At 34.9% G+C, this 14,937-nt stretch overlaps 1 protein-coding gene and 1 pseudogene across 1 annotated transcript; one reads left to right on the top strand and one right to left on the bottom strand.

Annotated features, from left to right (window-relative positions):
- Nucleotides 1-1,117, bottom strand: part of LOC117122649 — a 7,981-nt pseudogene extending 6,864 nt beyond the window's left edge.
- A 3,343-nt stretch (nucleotides 1,118-4,460) lies between these two features.
- On the top strand, nucleotides 4,461-10,118 carry LOC117122669. Its single transcript, XM_033268355.1, has 2 exons — nucleotides 4,461-7,478; nucleotides 8,221-10,118. The coding sequence occupies exons 1-2, from the start codon at nucleotides 4,698-4,700 to the stop codon at nucleotides 8,260-8,262; spliced, it is 2,823 nt and encodes a 940-aa protein (XP_033124246.1). The 5' UTR covers nucleotides 4,461-4,697; the 3' UTR covers nucleotides 8,263-10,118.
- The last annotated feature ends 4,819 nt before the right edge of the window (nucleotides 10,119-14,937 follow it).

The following is a 14,937-nucleotide window of genomic DNA, read 5'->3' as shown; positions in this document are numbered from 1 at the left end:
GAGAAGGGTTTTGAGGGGCGTTTATTCAAGGAAGGCGTTTATTTTTGGGTGTACAATAGGTACATATAATAGGCCTACTCAAATGAACGCCATTTTTACACCATTTTACTTTAAATGTGTAGCTACAACATTTGGCGTCAAAATGTGTTATTGCGTGATTATAAAGACTTATTGATCCCAGCCAGGTTAGAGAAATGTAATTCTACTGGAGTAGAACAGAATATGTTGAGATGATGTTGCTTACATCACTTGTTTACAGTCATTTAGTGTAGAATAAATACAGTAATCTGTACTACTTTACTGAATGAATACCGTACTTACATCTACGTAGTGTTAATTAGTTACACTAGTCCTTAGGAAGAGGACCAACCGTTAAAATAAATTGCATTTATGTCCCGAAATACTTCAACCCTTTCTTTATTTTTGTCTCAGACACACCCTACCTACACTTTATAAAATAAGTGCAACATATATATATATATATATATATATAATATAAATCAAGATAGCCGTTAACACTGTTAAATTATATATATAAATCATCAAAGATATATATATATATATATATATATATATATTTATATATATATATATATATATACAGTGCGGAATGCGTGGAAAAAGTAGATACAAATTATCAATATTTCTAAAGAAACATAGGTTGTATCGTACCATACACAGAATATCTATCTATACCGTAAGTTGTTGAAATATTTACATATAAAATCGTACCTCAGTAACTATTGTCTCGCCATACACATTGTCATCATAAACCCATTCATCGCAGCCTGTTGTTTCATTACTAGCCGTATAGTTCGCATACATGTCACAGCTGGAAAATTCAAATCCCCCGTTTAAATCGGACACTTTAGGTATACCTTCTTCGACAGGAACATCGGCGCTTAATTTGCATCGGTGATCGGGTAAAGCACCTAAGAACGAAATGCCTAGCATATGCCAAACAGATGATACCTGGCCGACAATTGATAATATTAAATAAATGATCGTTTGGTAGCATCCGAATTCTCCTAGAAGAATTAAAGCATCGTCCAACTCCATGGCTTACCACGGGTAGGAAATCCAAAGGAATTCCTCACCCACCGTCGCCAGAACCCTGCTGCTGTACTATCTTATCGTAGTGAATGTTCTGCACAATTGAACGTTGACCCTAAACCATAGCAGCATCAGTATAAAACTAATATGAGTTGCCAAGGGTCAATTTACTGTTTAGTTTATATATATATATAATTCATTATTTAATATACTGTATAATAAAGAATTCGGAGGTCATTATTTACATAAGTGTAAGCCTTTATTTTTATGAATCACCATTATTTATTTATATACGTGAAACCAGACTTGATTACATTTTACGCTATTTTTTGGTTTCCTAATTTACCCATTATCATGTTTTCACATACTTTTAAAACTTTGTATTATTTATGAAAAGGGCAAATAAATAAAGAAAGAAAAAATATTATATAGTTCTAACGACTCTGTATTTTTTTTTCATTATTTATAAATAATGACAATTCGATTCAATATTAAATATATAATAAATTTACCTTTAGGGACAATCAATAATCGTGTTTATTAATCTCTGTAGTTAAATTTCTGTAGTTAAGTTGTTCTGTAGTTAAGTTTTTTTCCCCTGAAAAGTCGCACCTATCGGGGGTGCGCATCCGCCCCCCTCATAATAATGCGATAAATAATGAAAATTCGAGAATAATATTTTATAAATAATTATTTTTAAATTACTACATACAAGTATTCTGGAATTACTATTTATAATTTATATATAAAATTATATAAATTATATATAAATAATAAATTTACACTTAAATAATAATAATAATAATAATAATAGATGGATTTATATAGCGCAAATATAAATATATAAATATAAATATACTTAGTGCCTCATAAATTCATAAATAGAAGTGAGATGTTATCATATCGTTTAATCTCAGTAGTTAGAAGGTCAGAATGATTTAATAATTTATATACTCAATTTTGCTTGGTCGTTTTAAATAACCTATTTTATACGGTTTGTATTCTGTACGTCCAAGCACGATATGTATATAGCATGAGGTTGTCCAAAAGCTCTGATTCTTTTCTTGCTGTTAACTTAATAATATAATTTCTCTCAAGAGATACAGTGGCGAATTCAGTGGGGGTGGGGGGTGAACCGGGTCCCCTAAATTTAACCTTGGTGCGGTTATGGTGGTATAGACCTTCTATCTGAAAAAGTCCCTCACCGGGCCCCTCTGTTTAGAATTCCTGGATTCACTGAGGTATATGATTTAATCTAGAAAATAGGATCCAGAGGTGACGGAACTAGGGGGTGCTGTGTTATGGAGAGTAATGTGTGACCGGAAATGGTCTGCAGTCGGTTGTTACCACTCGCCAGTGATGTTGGAGTATAGTACAGCAATATGAGGTCTAATGAATGAATAAAGTTCGAAGTTTGTCGGGTAGTGATATGATTATTTCACATTTTAAGTGCTCCCTAAATTCATAAGTGTAAAGCTAAATTACGGTGATTAATTTAATTAGATCCAGGTACGACATCCGGAAATGGGATTTCTGCTGATTGTGCAATGATGTCAACAACCTTAAAAACAACGCATCAAGCGATCGTCCTCAAGAAGCGCTTCGACTCAAAGATATGCGAATCTGGTTGTTTAACCACACAAGCCTAGTGGGCTTTGCTGCTTTCCAGTAGCGATGACACCAAGGGGTACAGCCAGACACCAGTCCTCTATGAGGGCAATATTTTACGTCAACCCCGATACTTCTCTGTAACATCCTAAACGAGGCTAAGGCCCCATAAAAAAGTATTAGTTTATCACCTCCTCCCTTTCAATTTTTTTTTTCTTTTTTTTAATCAACATATTTTTTATTTCAAACGATCGTTTTTCCAACTTTTTCACTTGAAAAGCTCAGGAATAATAAAGAGTTATAAGATATCATTTCGTGCATTTTGAAAATCGTTGGAAATAGGACTTTTTGTCTATGTGAAGTTTATCATGTAAACACACCACCTAATTTTGAATCCGAGTCCCATTTCTGGCCATCTATAGGAGCTATAAACACAAATAGACCCTCCATCTGTGAAAATCTCTCTGTGAGCCCCCTCTATTTCAAATTCCTGGATCCGCCATTGAATTACTTAACCTTCCGACAACTAAAGCCGGTCCTCATGCCTCATACGACCGTCGGGAAAATAATCTACTGTATCACCGCTCTCAATGAAAACTAAAATCGGGCACTCACTGCGCTCGACGTCGTCGGCCGACACGATCCTATGAAGAACGCAACGACGCGCGCGCAACTGATCGATTTTAATGACGTTCATTTCAGACTGCCACTGACAATTAGAAGACGTCGTCGCGTATCATAGCGCTAACAGGGAGTGGAGTTGGGTTCGTCGTACGAAGGTCGTTCGACTGTCGTACGACGCATCCGGCTTTACACGAAGCGCTAGCTAGGATATCGTAATATAACTACTGATACGATGTAGATTAACATTCAATTCAAAAGTCATTGCAATGAGTGAAAATTGTATAAACCAGAATTTATTTATTTGTTGTAGGCCTAGTATTACCTGTATATTAGTTATAATGATGACATTTCTATTGTGATTTAATGCTCAAGCCTGAGTTGGCTTAGTAATAATATTAAAAAGTGAAGAAAGTTGTGCTAAAGTTGAAAAAGTAAGTTGGGATTTGTTGATCATAATTATTATAGTATAGTTAAAGCTTATCTCCAGTTAGGCCTAAGGTGTCCTGGCTATTAAAGCACCATTCCCGGCAAAATTTCTCTAAAAACTGACTTTTTTTTTTTAGAAAATATGCATTTGCATTACTCTAATTATTATAAATCATGGAAAAATATTGGCATGGTGGGGCTGAGGTGGGTGGTTCCTCAATCTGTAAAGTCCCTCCCTGTGGGTCACCTCTCTTCTGAATTCCTGGATCCACCACTGTTGTGTTTTATATAATTATTGTTTGGCTTACTAATATTATTAATAATTTTCACCATATATCAAAACAATCCTAAAAACCATCAGAGCGTGTTACTTTCCAGGGGGATTCGCCCTGGACCCCCCCGTGGTCCTACGTGCCTACCTCGCAAAACGGCTCCCACCTTCTTCTTTCAAAATCCTGGCTACGTCCCTGCCGAAGTGTGTGATGAATTGGTCCTAATTTTCAGGGTCTTAGTTTCTATACACACCCAATTCTAGCTTAACAATTGCTCCATTATATGTGAACTATGTCAATTGCATGAAAGAGAGTGCCTGGGGGGATTGGATTTTCCTCTATTCCGTATAGGTCGGTAATGTATAGTGGATGATACTCGCCGTTTAAAGTAAATATAGTCCAAGGTCAAAATACACCTATATAAGGAAATGGTGGTTGAAACATCATATGTATACATAAGCATGCTGTTGTTAACAATTGTATCTGGTATCAGTGTGTTATTGAAACACCGTGAAAAGACAACAATGATCCTGGAAAATTGACTAAAATTGCCTTTCACCAATAATGCTCTGTGTATAGGCCTACATATAACGTTTCGACTACGGTACCTTTGCTTTATATAGGTGTGTTTATATTTTGTTTATACTTGTTCAAATCAGGTTAAGAGTGAACTTAGTTTGAAAGAAACAGTTTAATGAACAGTTGTACGTCGAGATGAATGAAAAAGATATAAGCTTTCTACGGGGTTTCTACTCATATGAACGTAGTTTTAATTTGCGCGTACTTGCAGACGATAAGGAGATTAAAACAGCCTATGAACAAGCACGAATAAGAGGAAGACTTCCTTTTAACAGATCAAAAATCTTAATTTTAGGAGACCAAGGTGTGGGAAAAACATCGACAAGTAGACGCTTGCAAGGTAAGGATTTTCGGCATGACGAGCCAAGTACACCAGGAATCGAAACAAATACTGTCAAAGCAAAAGTTAGTGATGTTAACGGTAAGTGGCGTGAAGTATCAAATACACCACTAGAAGACTTTGAAACTTCGGCAGCATGGTGGGCCGTATCACATATGAGGAAACAGGATGCGAATGAAACCACAAGGCCCGGTAGCAGGTCTGAAGTCAATCGACAGATCTCGCCTACATTTATAAAGAAAGACACATTTTATCAGATAACACACGCTATTCCCGTTTTAGTTATGTTTTTAGACGGTGTGTTTACATTCGGATTTGGACTAGGTGTGTGGATGTATATTATTTACTTGATGTACGCAACCGATGTCCACACTGCGTACCGCTTCGGTTGCGGATACACTATTGGAGTGGCATTCGTAGACAGCGTAATTAAGTTGCGTCTGTGGATCAACATTTCTACTTTGACGATGGTTCTGTATGTAGTAGCTGGCTTAATTGCTGGCGTGCTTATGGGAATAGGTGGTAGAACTGGAATATGCATAGCATTCTGTATTATGGTGCATCCTAAACAGAAAACATTTACCATTGATAATGTTAAAGAAATGCTATTAGTCATCTACAGCAACACATATTATAATTTGATAATTATCATACTTATAATTATTAGTTTGCTAACGTTTAAGATATTGTCGATGAGTCGACGGAACTGTATACCTGTATTAATACTCATTTTTTTTTGTCTCACAGCCGCGGGCTTTATTGGAGGTCCGGATTTGTTACGCTTTATGTTTATATGTACATGTATTTTTGTACTTGCGGCTGGAGTCCTTTTAGGAAGAAAGTTTGTTGCTTATGGGTATATTCCTCAAATGTATATTATAAAGAAATCTGTTGGTTTTGTAGCTGGTATATTTATAGCATATTTTTGTGGGTGGGAACTGGTAGATTTAAGAACTCTAAACTTACATACCCAATATTCTCTTTCACGATATTTGTTGAGCTTATTCCTCTTTCTGACACCGATCATTGCCTTTTTTGTCTACGAATGGTTTTCGTATGTGAAAGTGAAGAATACAACCTCCATACCGGTAAAGCATATAAAAAAATCAATGGAAGCAGGTATTCGTAATGAACCCTATTTGGATGCTAGACTCAGTCTATGGGACTTTGCAGGACAAAACATATACTATAACACCCACCATCTTTTTATGCCAAAGCAGGGCGTCTATCTAATACTGTTCAACACCGTTAACGCGGTTATAAATCCTGGAGAACAAATAAAACGGCTACAATTTTGGTTGCAATCAGTTGCTATGCATGGAGACATTACAAATGTCGTAGTGTTTCTTGTAGGAACAAGACGAGAAAGTGTTATTGACATAAATGCGCTTTCGCATTTTACTCAACTTGCGAAAGCACGTCTCTACAAACCGTTTTCTAGGTTACTTGCGTTCCACCCTTTAGGTAACTTTTTCTTTTTTATAGAAAATTCGTTAGAAGTAGACCAAGAACGAAACGTGCTACGAACAGTTATCTATAATGAGATTAAAAAATTGGATTTTTTTCAGGAGAATCATTCAGTAAAATACCTTTTATTTCATGAAATTTTGAACAGGTTTCGCCTACAAAAATACATTATCATGAGTTTAGTAGAGATCTTTGAGGAAGTCAAATCAGCATGTAATATAATTTCTCAGAATGAGTTGTGCCAATTCTTGAACTTCTTTGACAGATCTGGTGATGTCATATACAATGAACGTGATGAGACACTCCGACATTACGTTATATGTGACCCTCAAATGCTCATAGACATTCTGACAATATTAGTCAATGTGCCTGAACCTCACCAAAGAAATCGGACAGTAGCTGGTTTATGGCAGCATTTGGAAGACACTGGCATTGTTGACAGTGAATTACTTGAACACATATGTAGAGAGAAAAACATTTGGCGACATTACCCTTACATAATTCGTTTCTTAGTGGGAACACATCTACTGTTCCCGCTTAAAGTTATTGATCCAATCGACCAAGTCGGCACTTTTTTTCTTTCCTGTCGACTGCCACCAAAGATCAATTTAATGTCAACACAGAACAGCAGTGTTCACTCGCAAGACATTTTCTATTTCGACTTTGGTGAAATTCTTCAAGAATTTATATTTCTACGTCTCATCGCTGAATGTTGTAAAGAGTTTAGTTGGGATGAGATCCATTCCAATGAAGCAAAATTTAGGACATGTAAATCATGTCTTTTCGTCATTACTACAGAAGTAATTTCTGGAAACATTACCGGTAATTCATACGACAGAAATCTTATCAAAGTTGAAGTTGTAAGTGAAGACAACACTCAAACTATGTTCGTTCTACAGAAAATGATTATTTTTATTGAAGAAATAATCAATCGGGATTTCAACCTGGACTACTTTAGGAAAAAGTACATCTGTGGACCTGTGTGTGGAAAGTGTAGTTCATTAGATGGAACAATGTGTTTGGTGAACCTCATTTCTCATGGAAATGATATATCTACACTGGATGGCTATAAACCAGATATTTATCACAGGATCACACTTGAGCTAAAGGTATGATCGGAAGTTATAGTCCCGACGGTTTTCTATAATTATTCCGTTCATCTTTTCCAATTAAATTTATTATTACTATTACTATTATTATTATTATTATTATTATTACTATTATTATTATTATTATTATTATTGTTGTTGTTGTTGTTGTTTTTGTATCACACTTATTATTTATAGTTTATTATTGGCCTTTTGACACATCTGTGAATACTTTCAGTTATCCAGATTAGTTTAATGGATATTTTGTACTAGAACCAACATTTTATGTGACAATATTTCACGTCCAATTTAGAAAGCATGATCAGGCCGACTATGTCTCTGAAAACTAGTCAGCCTGAATCAGGAATTGGACATGTAATATTGTCAAGTTAAATTGAGTACAGCAGAAAAGACCTATTCAATAAACTTTTGACACATATTTATTAGGTCTAAGTAAGTATTTTGGGCTCCTTTTGGAGATAAACGTCGACCTAGATTTTCGTCATTTTAGCTTGAATAATACATTTTCATACATTTTTACAAAAAATTATGATATGATGATGAAGATTATGATGATGATGATGATGATGATGGTGACGATGATGACGATGATGTTAATGAACAGTAGGAATAACAATAACATATTATCATGTGTATTAATAAGGCGGTGCTTGCAATAGTGACTTAATATTGTGCAAAATTAGAGTATGTTATATTTCTTTTATTAACCATTACATAAAATGATCTAAATATTTCTTTGCAGTTGAATGTCACGTGCAGTCGAATAATAGGCATTGGGATATGAGAAGCTACTTACTACTCAACAGCGACAATCAAATTGGTAAAGCCCTACGAACTTTATGTGACCTCTATGACAATAATTCAAGAACAAAAGTTAAATATGACCCGTATTTTATATGGATACGCATAAGGACGTGAATAATACCTCCTCGGGTCTCCTGTATTCTATTATATAAACCCAACCAACTTTTTGATAAATAATCTACATTGACATTTAAGAGGGAAATTACAAAAACGATATTATGACTTCAACGAAAGGCTTGGACAGCGGGCACAGAAGATAAGGAAGCTAATTGCCGAAATATCCATGTTACGAAATATCTATCATGCATATTAATCCATACTTCTCCAAATCCTGCCAACTACAGCTCTACTATAAATTACTTCTTCACATTGGAACAGTAGATAGACCATACTATTATTCGGAGAGTATCCCCAATTCGACTGGATTCCACTGCTTTTCTTATAAAGACCTATGATTTAAAATGTTGATATTCACAGTCTATGGCCTTCTGTGATTGATTCATGTGTAAGCCTACCCCCATCTCCACCTTCTCTATTGCCATTGGTTATCTCCTACCTTACGTCTCGGGAAGGAGTAGAACATGTTTATACAATATGTTTCGTAAAATATTATTTTAAAATAGTTTACGTGTACACTTACGATGGAGGCAAGTATGCGCTAGTTGACCATCAAGTACTGGTAAACGGAACGGTGATGCTGGTTTCTTTGCTTAAATTATACCTCGACTCTTACAGCACATTCCAGAATATGCTTTACAACAAAGAAATTGTCCACTATGCGTACCCTATTTGGAGGGAACTATTCGAATACGTGAAATTGATAAGGGATTGGGCACACGGTCATACACGAAACTTTATAATTTTTAGTTTATTGACGTTCATTTATGTTATTTTGCTGATGGCAAACATTCACTAGGGATCTGTACTGGAAGTTGACAAGAGGGTTTCGTTTACTGTATTTTGGGTGAGGGGAATGAATTTAGGTGAGGGGAAATTATATGAGCATGCAGGAATCATCATTTGCTTGCATTGCAAATATATACTTTTTTAAATAATCATGTGCCAAAATAGACTTACTAGGCCTATTTTGATTACCTACCAACAACAGTATAAAAGGTGCCATTATGCCGCCGATCCGAGAGGAAAACGAACAAACACCGACACCAAGATTTCTGAAAATACAGGTATAACACATAAGAAAATTGTGTAAAAACAGCTAATCTGTTCACAGTATAACAGTTTCTCCTCCTGAGCCTGACTACAATATTTGGTTGAGACACTTAGAGAATGACAGTAGTGAAGGTGATAGCCGTTGTGTTAGTTACGTCAAAGATTATACTCTTTGGTTGCATGTACAGTACCTTTGAAACTGTGATTAAAAAACGATTGTTGCTAAGTTAGTGTTATTGTTATAAAACATATTTGTGGAAATTGTCAATTCCATCTATTCCTCAACAACCAGTATCCGTAAGTATTTTTCTATTTTACAAAGTTTACAGATATAAACGATGAGGAAACATTACATAGATTTTTAACCACTTTTATAAAGCATTAATGAATGTTCATCCCTTCCATTGTTGGCGAATGTGTGATAGAGTAGACCTGGCACTGCTTGCACAGAACCGAAACATAAGGCATTGTCACGATCTAAAGATGACAAAGGCCTATTATTATACCTTACCGTATCACTCTAGGGTATAATTGTGTTGTGTACAAAAACACAATAGCGTAGGAGGCGGTTATTCCTAATTTACCGATCAACGTAGTGGTAAGAATCAGTATGGTTAAGTCTGCGTCATTATCTACGAATACAAAATGTAGAAAGTTTTCAATAAACTAGAGTAATACTAAACCGTTGCAATATCATTACTGATTACACATAATATGTGTGCATAATATGCAGAGCGGACGAGGCTGTAAGTGGCAAAGTACCGTATTACTCTTAGAATTATCGTACATTGGTTACTTTCATTGGAAGTACGTAAACGGCGAACGTAAACATTATCACCAAATACATGTATGCACGTTTGTCGCCCAACAGATTTTCATATAAAACGTACATTGTACTTAAACATTTAATTGTCCCTTACAAGGAGAATCTTCAGCTACTCCAAGCTAAGTATAAGATATAGAAATACAAAGAAAACCAACCGATAGACGTCTATTAAAGTATAGTCCTAAAATTATAAACCTCTTTCAGGACTATAAAGAAAGATGAAGTATGATCGGTCGTCATCGTCTTTATCTTCAACAATCAACTATGCTTACTGTATTTGTTTCCGAAATCTAACACAATGATAACCATTCTCCACCCAGGAGTACAAGTGGGTACCTGGTAGGTTCCAACACTGCGCTGATTACTAGCCGCAATATTATGGAGATATAATTTAATTTAATAATTTCATTTAGTGTTTAATGTGTTCCATATGTGTTTGATCCAGTGACCGGGGTAATAATGTGAAGCGCTTAGCGGCTTTGTTAAGGCATTAGGCGCTATATAAGAACGACATTATTATTATTATTATTTAATCACCTGTGACAGGTGGTATAAATGCAGTGGCATTACAAGCAAGTCCCCCAACCACGTGGAAAATACATACAAACAGACGAACGTCTTCCAAACCTATGGATGAATGTAACATTAATTGAGATAATTGACAACACATGCACTGACAATGTTTTAAAAGTTTAAGAAGCTCAAAACTCTCAGGTATGTGATGCTTTGGCACGAAGCGCTATATAAGTCGAAACATATTATTATTATTATTATTATTATTATTATTATTATTATTATTATTATTGAAACTAATATACCTTTGAGGTAGTTCCACCTTTGAATTATAAATGGACACGCGATGCATGCTGGGATCTCGACCAGACCACTCTGGAAAAAGTTCATGTAGGGGTCTGAAGATAGAGAGCCCGAGTTCAGAGACAAGCCGTAGTATACCAAGCTATTAACCCACCTGAACTGAAAAATATTATTCAAAACCCACTTTCACTTAGAATTGTTTGGAAATGAGAAGATTATTATATCATTGGAATCATGGAGGAATTAATTTAAACTAATTAATCTAATTAAGCTAATTACTCCAGGTTGAAATTAAGCACACACTGCGTTGTAAGACCATGTAGGAATTAGTTTGGTCTAAACTAATTCCTCCATGGTGGTAAGACCGTCGCCGGCAAATGCCTCACCCAGTCTGTGCGAGCGCAAACGACGACACTATTTTATTTTTTTTTATTTTTTTTATTTCAATCATGTTTAAGGGGGTAGTCCTTCAAGCTTCTTGAAGCTGATATTCAGGGGCCCTCTTTAGTAAAAAAAATGCAATGTCATACATTACACAAATACCTGTCTCTTATACACATCTAGATGTGTATAAGAGACAGATATATAACTCAATGAAAAAGACGATGAGATGTCAACGATTTGGTAGACTTAGAACACAAATTTTATTCAAAACATGAATATTTCTACCCGTCCTCGGGTCTTCTTCATCATGTGTGACAAACAAAATATAAGTTGCCTATTACAATAATTATGATAAAAAGTAAAGTATAATATGATTGGTCGACATTTTAATAGAATATAATGAACATGGTGATGTGGAGTAAGAATAGAAATAATTAACAGATAAATTAATTGAGAACTGTAATTATAATGAGGCTAATATCAGTGTGGGAACACAGACCTCAGTCGGTAATAAAAATAATGGAAAGAAACAATGACAGAATAAAAGAACCGTTCATTATATTCTATTAAAATGTATAGACACTCGCAAAAAGGCCGCCTTCGGCGGTCTTTCGTGAGGTTGTGATGTAATGGGTCCGGATTATTTGTAGGATGACTGGGTTTAATGAAAGAATGAATGGAATAAGTTTAAAGCCAGGCTCCGGAGGGGGGAAAATATTATGTTGTAGAACTGATTTTTCTTAATACCGCCCATTTTTACATCTTCTCCCACCCCCACACCCATTTTTTAAATATTGAAAAATTGTATTTCATTCCCGGTTACCCAGTTTGTCGTCAAACAACTTTTTTTCTGTCTGCGAAAAATCAATTTTACAACATATCAAAACATTTTCCCTCCAGAGTCTGACTTTAAATAACTTGGGGAACCGTCTTTTGTCCTGTCATCCTCCCCATCGTTTGAGCGATTTAAAATCCAACAATAATTTTTTCCTGAACATTATTCTCATGAATGACCCTCTCCATCCCTAATGAAGAAAATAGCTGCTGACTATTTACACTTTTTTGCCAGCTAAAATCACTCTACAGGGCCGGACCCACAGACGAAAAGAAAAGGGGTGGGGGGAAGGAGGCCGAACGTGGGGCCGATCGAGATAACAACCAGACACCAGTCCTTTATGAGGGCAATCTTTTACATCAACCCCGATGCTTTTAAGTAACATCCATAAACGAGGTTTAATGGAACTTTTTTTTAACGATTTTGCCCTCCACTAGCTGATTCGAGATCGCTGCATCAACCAACACTCGGAGGGGTAAAACTTTGCACAACGTTACCGTTTTCTTACCGGTCTGAAGGTCTAAATCACCCACTCTATCACTGCGCCGTCACCCCTTCACGGGTGCTAGCAGGGGTGATCGATCCAATGACCCCCAAATGTACAGAATCTGAGGGTCGTGAATTATTCTGCCTCGTAGGTGTTGTGGTTGATGGGGGTTAAGCATTTATATGTTTGCTGATAAAGGTACAGCTAGAAGAGAGGACGATCAAGAGGTGAGATATAGAGAAATTCTTTATTTTTTTTTCCAATTTTAACGTTTTGATTATAGTTATTTTAAAGGAAAATGTCGATGCTTCTACTCGCTTGTACTTGCAGGTTTATTGGTAGAGTCTCTTGAGAGATATTTATTTTATTTATTTATTAAAAACATGGTGTAGGCAGGATACCGTATACAGACGAGATCTTAAATACTAGTAGTGTACAACGGCTTCTTTTAGAGATAACAATAATAATAAAACACATTTTTAAAGTGCCTATATTAAAGAAAAAATCTTGTCACTGTTATTGTGTACCTGAGTTTCAAACAAACAAAATAAATTTAACATGTTTGGTTTATACAGTAGTTTAGGTGATTTAATACCGGTTAATACACTCCATGATACAGACTGACGTTACACTTGCCCTATTTATTGTTTTATATTAGTAATTCCAAACATTTACAGCATTCAATTTGAAAAGAAGCCCCCTCTTTATTTTGCAAAAGTAGCCTCGAAATAAAGCCCATTCGAAAATAAACCCATCCGAAGATCGCAAAAGAGAAGCCTAGAGCTTCTTTTCGAAGTTTTACGGCAATATAAATGCACGAATGCAGCCATAGGCCTAATGATTATGCTCAAAATGATCAATGCAATCAATGTTATCAAGACAATCGTCATAATCAATTTAATCAATACAAACAAATAAATTCAAGTTTAAGGTAAAACAATAATAAATAAATATAAATTAATGTAATCAAGATCAATAATAAATACTGACAAAACTGACAAGGTAATACAATCAATAGGTCTGACATTAAAAATAATATCAAATATATTTAGTATATAAAAATGTTCTCATTTGTGGGAACCACTATTTATTTCAAGTTTTGAAGAACTTAATCTTAAATATAACGCCATACATCTTCTGGTCGTGGTTGGATTTACTTTTGATATGCATAAAGGAAATGTTTCATTAGTATTTGACATTCGCTTTTAATGTCTCAACATTTACTTTAGTAATTTATCAGTTGCCATATTTTTACTAAAACTAAAAAATTAATTGAATCTTTATATCTATTTATTAATTCTGTTCTTATAAATAAACAAGATTTGTAATATATAAAAACAAAAACAGAAAAACAGGTTAGTTTACAAGTATTATCTTTGACAGAAGGATATCAACATGAAACACCTCTCTTATATTATTTCGTTGTTATATATATTAATCAATATAAATATTTAATATATAAGGCTTATACTTTATCAACACATTCCATTAATCGTTGTCTTAACGCTTTGTTCACAGGTATTTCAACAATCAGGTCTACCGTGATTCAATACAATCGTAATTCAATTCAAGGATGGTTACACTTATAAATATTTGAGAAAACATCTGAAGTTGACAAAATAAAGTGCCGAAATACCGTACTGAATTTTGATATGCCCTATATGCATAAAGGAAATTTAACCCGACGGCACGACTATCTTAAATTCTATATTTAATTATTTATTTGCATTACATACATATTATATAAACAAAACGAGATTATGTGTCATTTATCGCACGATCAATAGGTCAAATTACTTGTGGCGTTAAGCATAATGGGGAAAAGGGTACATGATACTAGCGCATACACACCTATGATGCATGACCGTTCTAAAATAAACAGGATATTATAAGGACCTTGAGTACTAATACAGAACACTCAGTATCATTATTAAATGACAACAAACTGTTTTTAATAACATGGACCCTTCTGAAATTTCAATCAAACTTAACAACTGACCAACCAGAACAGGGGAAAGAGTATGCGTTTGTCCGGTTTATGCGGTTGTATTAAACAATACAACTCATTACCGCTAAACAATTTTAGAAACAAAATGAATGTTGCTGCTTAGAATGTGTTTTCTTTTGACATGAGACG

The sequence above is a fragment of the Anneissia japonica genome, unplaced genomic scaffold, assembly GCF_011630105.1.
Source record: "Anneissia japonica isolate Jap-2015-1 unplaced genomic scaffold, ASM1163010v1 scaffold287945_len1679841_cov205, whole genome shotgun sequence".
NCBI lineage: Eukaryota > Metazoa > Echinodermata > Crinoidea > Comatulida > Comatulidae > Anneissia > Anneissia japonica.
The sequence above is the reverse complement of the archived record's forward strand: the minus strand, read 5'-3'. Positions and strand labels throughout refer to the sequence as shown.

Excerpts from the sequence above, each read along its gene's own strand:
- LOC117122669 (XM_033268355.1), top strand. The coding sequence starts at position 4,698 with ATGAATGAAAAAGATATAAGCTTTCTACGGGGTTTCTACTCATATGAA. Across the intron at positions 7,479-8,220 it reads GGATCACACTTGAGCTAAAG|TTGAATGTCACGTGCAGTCG; the intron begins GTATGATCGGAA and ends ATTTCTTTGCAG.